Consider the following 2718-nt stretch of genomic DNA (forward strand, 5'->3'; position numbering starts at 1 on the left):
ACAGCGTTTTTGGCAATTCTAAACAAAGCCAAACACACCAGGGAGACGCTGAACCACACGTCTCACCGCATTAAAGAAGAGTCGTCTTTAAACTCCAGCTTTAAGCAGAAGCCCCTTTCTAACCTCTGAAATCTTACGTTTCTGGAGGCTTCAGAGTCCCGGYGATAAACGGGACTTGTCTTTTTTTGGAAGATTATACAGGAAATCAGAAGATGTGTGTGTGTGTGGATGGGGGTGCTCCCCCCACATCGTGTTCAGCCTCAGTTTCTCTGTAATCAGTCCATCGCTGGGTGTGTCTGCATAGTTCCCACCACTAATTTCATGCACTCAGACCGAGTAGGACTGAGCCAAACCACAGAGTGGAGGAAACCTTGCTGCTTGCTGATGACAGGGATTGGCTCATTGGAAAGGAATGACCAGAAAACACAGACATGTCTTACTGCAACAACAAGGTGTAATAAAACATACTCAGTGGAGGTCTCAAAGGCCTGCAGTTGTGTTTTATTGCCTCATTTGTGAAGACGAAACAAAACAAAAAAAGTAATGTCTCTTATTTGAAAGAGATAATTTTACAAACTCCAACTAGAGCCAATTGTTTTAAAAGTTGAAAAGCATCGATTCATTTGCACTGGCAGCACTCATGAATCCAGTTTGATTCCTGAATATGTTAATGATGGGTGGGGTGGGGGGGGGGTTGTTAAATTCTACGCCACTATCAACTAACTATATTACCTTGAGCTTTTATGAAAACCTGTATATACATATTAAAATGAAACTGACTTTGCATCATAACCTATTGAAACTTCTGTCTCTGTAAGGACATCCTACTGTTTCTGACACTCCCACTTCAGTGTGCCTTCACAACAAGGCTTCGGGTGGAGGGGCGGTCTGTGGTTCAGGAGCTCGGCTGCAGACAGGGAGGAGCTTTGCACAATAAAAACTGGCGGTGCTTTGTACCAGTAAACATTCAGGGCAGCTCCACGTGGCTACCACAGCAGATTCAAGGATTTCTCAAACATGCATGAATGAGTCAAAGCAACACTCTGGGTATGTTTATGAAGAGGGAATGACAGAACATGATATAAAGCTCAAAAAAGTGGATTTTTGCAAAATAACCCCTCTAAATTAGTCTTTAAATCGGTCACTTTTGTGGTCAAAAGGTTTTATATTGCTTCCTGTCTTAGTTAAAAACAAAATAAACATTGAGGACTCCACTCTGGGATGCAAACAAATGCCCAATAAGTTAYGCAAAAGAATAAAACAGTTAAAGCCATTTCAGACTGAATTTCTGCAAGGTCAGCTTCCTGAGATTCCTCAAAACCCTCAGCAATTTTATTTTTCCATATGAACAAGCATTTAGTAAAWCAGCTTGATGGTTCACACCAAACTGATGACTGAGATTTTTGCTTTCATATTCCTCAGTTCCCTTGTCTGCACTTCTGCCTCAGACAACTGGTACTGATCCACGTTTCAGGTATTAACAGGGAAAACGGGCAGCAGCTTCAATTCCCAAAAAAATAATTTATGAAACAATAACTGAAGAACAGATTTCTATTACAGAATTTATTATACAAACAGTAAACTCATAATGTGCTTCATTTTCACAGACTGAAATAGTCGAGTCCAACTACATTTTAACCTTCGATGAGTCTGTACCTCTGAGGAATAGTAATACAGAAGCTTGTAAAGAGAATTTGACATCTTWTCTGAGGAACCGAAACAAGTCTGGTTGTGTGGTTCAGGAGCTTCCGATTTAAAAAAAAAAGGTAAACAAGCTTGTTTTGTTGCCTACCTTGACCACAATATATCTCGTGTCAACACCTGTCTGGAGAAAGATGGGGGATTACTGAAGCATCTTAACATCAATGYGAGTGCCCTCGTACCGTTGGCAGTAGCAGCTGAAGTGTAAAGTGTTACTGAGCTCAACTTCTGTCGGGCCATTCTCCTCTACAACGGGAAAATCTTTATGATTCTGGAGGAATTTCTGCAAGTCTGTCAGCGGGAACCCGTCCCTCTGGTAGTTCTGCAGGCAAGGAGACAATAAAAGACAAAAAAATTAAATCTTTCAGACAGGACTGTATAACCTGATTTAATACGTGACAATGTGAAACAGAAGATATATCAACTTAGCACAAAAAGTATGTTAATTTGTGTTTGGTAGATTATTTCTTTGTTGTAACAATGCTTCTTGGTAATAAATTTTATTCTGTCAGAAAATCTGGTAATCTTCTCCATCAAAGAGCTTATTTTCTGTTAGTGACACTTGTTTTGAGCTTCTGGTACCTCCAGGTGCCGCCAAAATAAAAGTCATTCATTTAAGTATGTAACTTTGATTTGTAAAATGATAACTTTTACTTAAGAGAACTTTTAATTAAGAAAAAAATATAAATTAAACAGGTCCCGCTGTTTTAAAAAGGGGACCGGAGGAAGTGCTCCAATTACAGGGGGGTCACACTCTTAAGCCTTCCTGGTAAGGTCTATTCAGGGGTCCTGGAGAGGAGGGTCCTTCGGATAGTCGAACCTCGGATTCAGGAAGAGCAGTGTGGTTTTCGTCCTGGTCGTGGAACACTGGACCAGCTCTACACCCTCAGCAGGGTCCTGGAGGATGCATGGGAGTTCGCCCAACTGGTGCCCAAATGTGTTTTGTGGACTTGGAGAAGGCGTTCGACCGTGTCCCAAGGGGGGCCTTGTGGGGGGTTCTCCGGGATTATGGGGTAC

The 2718-nt window shown here is 41.5% G+C and overlaps 1 protein-coding gene across 1 annotated transcript in view; it reads right to left on the minus strand.

The window, feature by feature from the left end:
- Window positions 1–1501: 1501 nt before the first annotated feature.
- Window positions 1502–2718, minus strand: part of mcoln2 (mucolipin TRP cation channel 2) — a gene marked incomplete in the record, with an annotated part of 18860 nt that continues 17643 nt past the window's right edge. The window contains 1 exon segment of the mRNA XM_014000212.1: window positions 1502–2023. Within this exon segment, the coding sequence (XP_013855666.1) occupies window positions 1844–2023 (180 nt within the window).

The sequence above is a fragment of the Austrofundulus limnaeus genome, unplaced genomic scaffold, assembly GCF_001266775.1.
Source record: "Austrofundulus limnaeus strain Quisiro unplaced genomic scaffold, Austrofundulus_limnaeus-1.0 Scaffold8, whole genome shotgun sequence".
Lineage (NCBI taxonomy): Eukaryota > Metazoa > Chordata > Actinopteri > Cyprinodontiformes > Rivulidae > Austrofundulus > Austrofundulus limnaeus.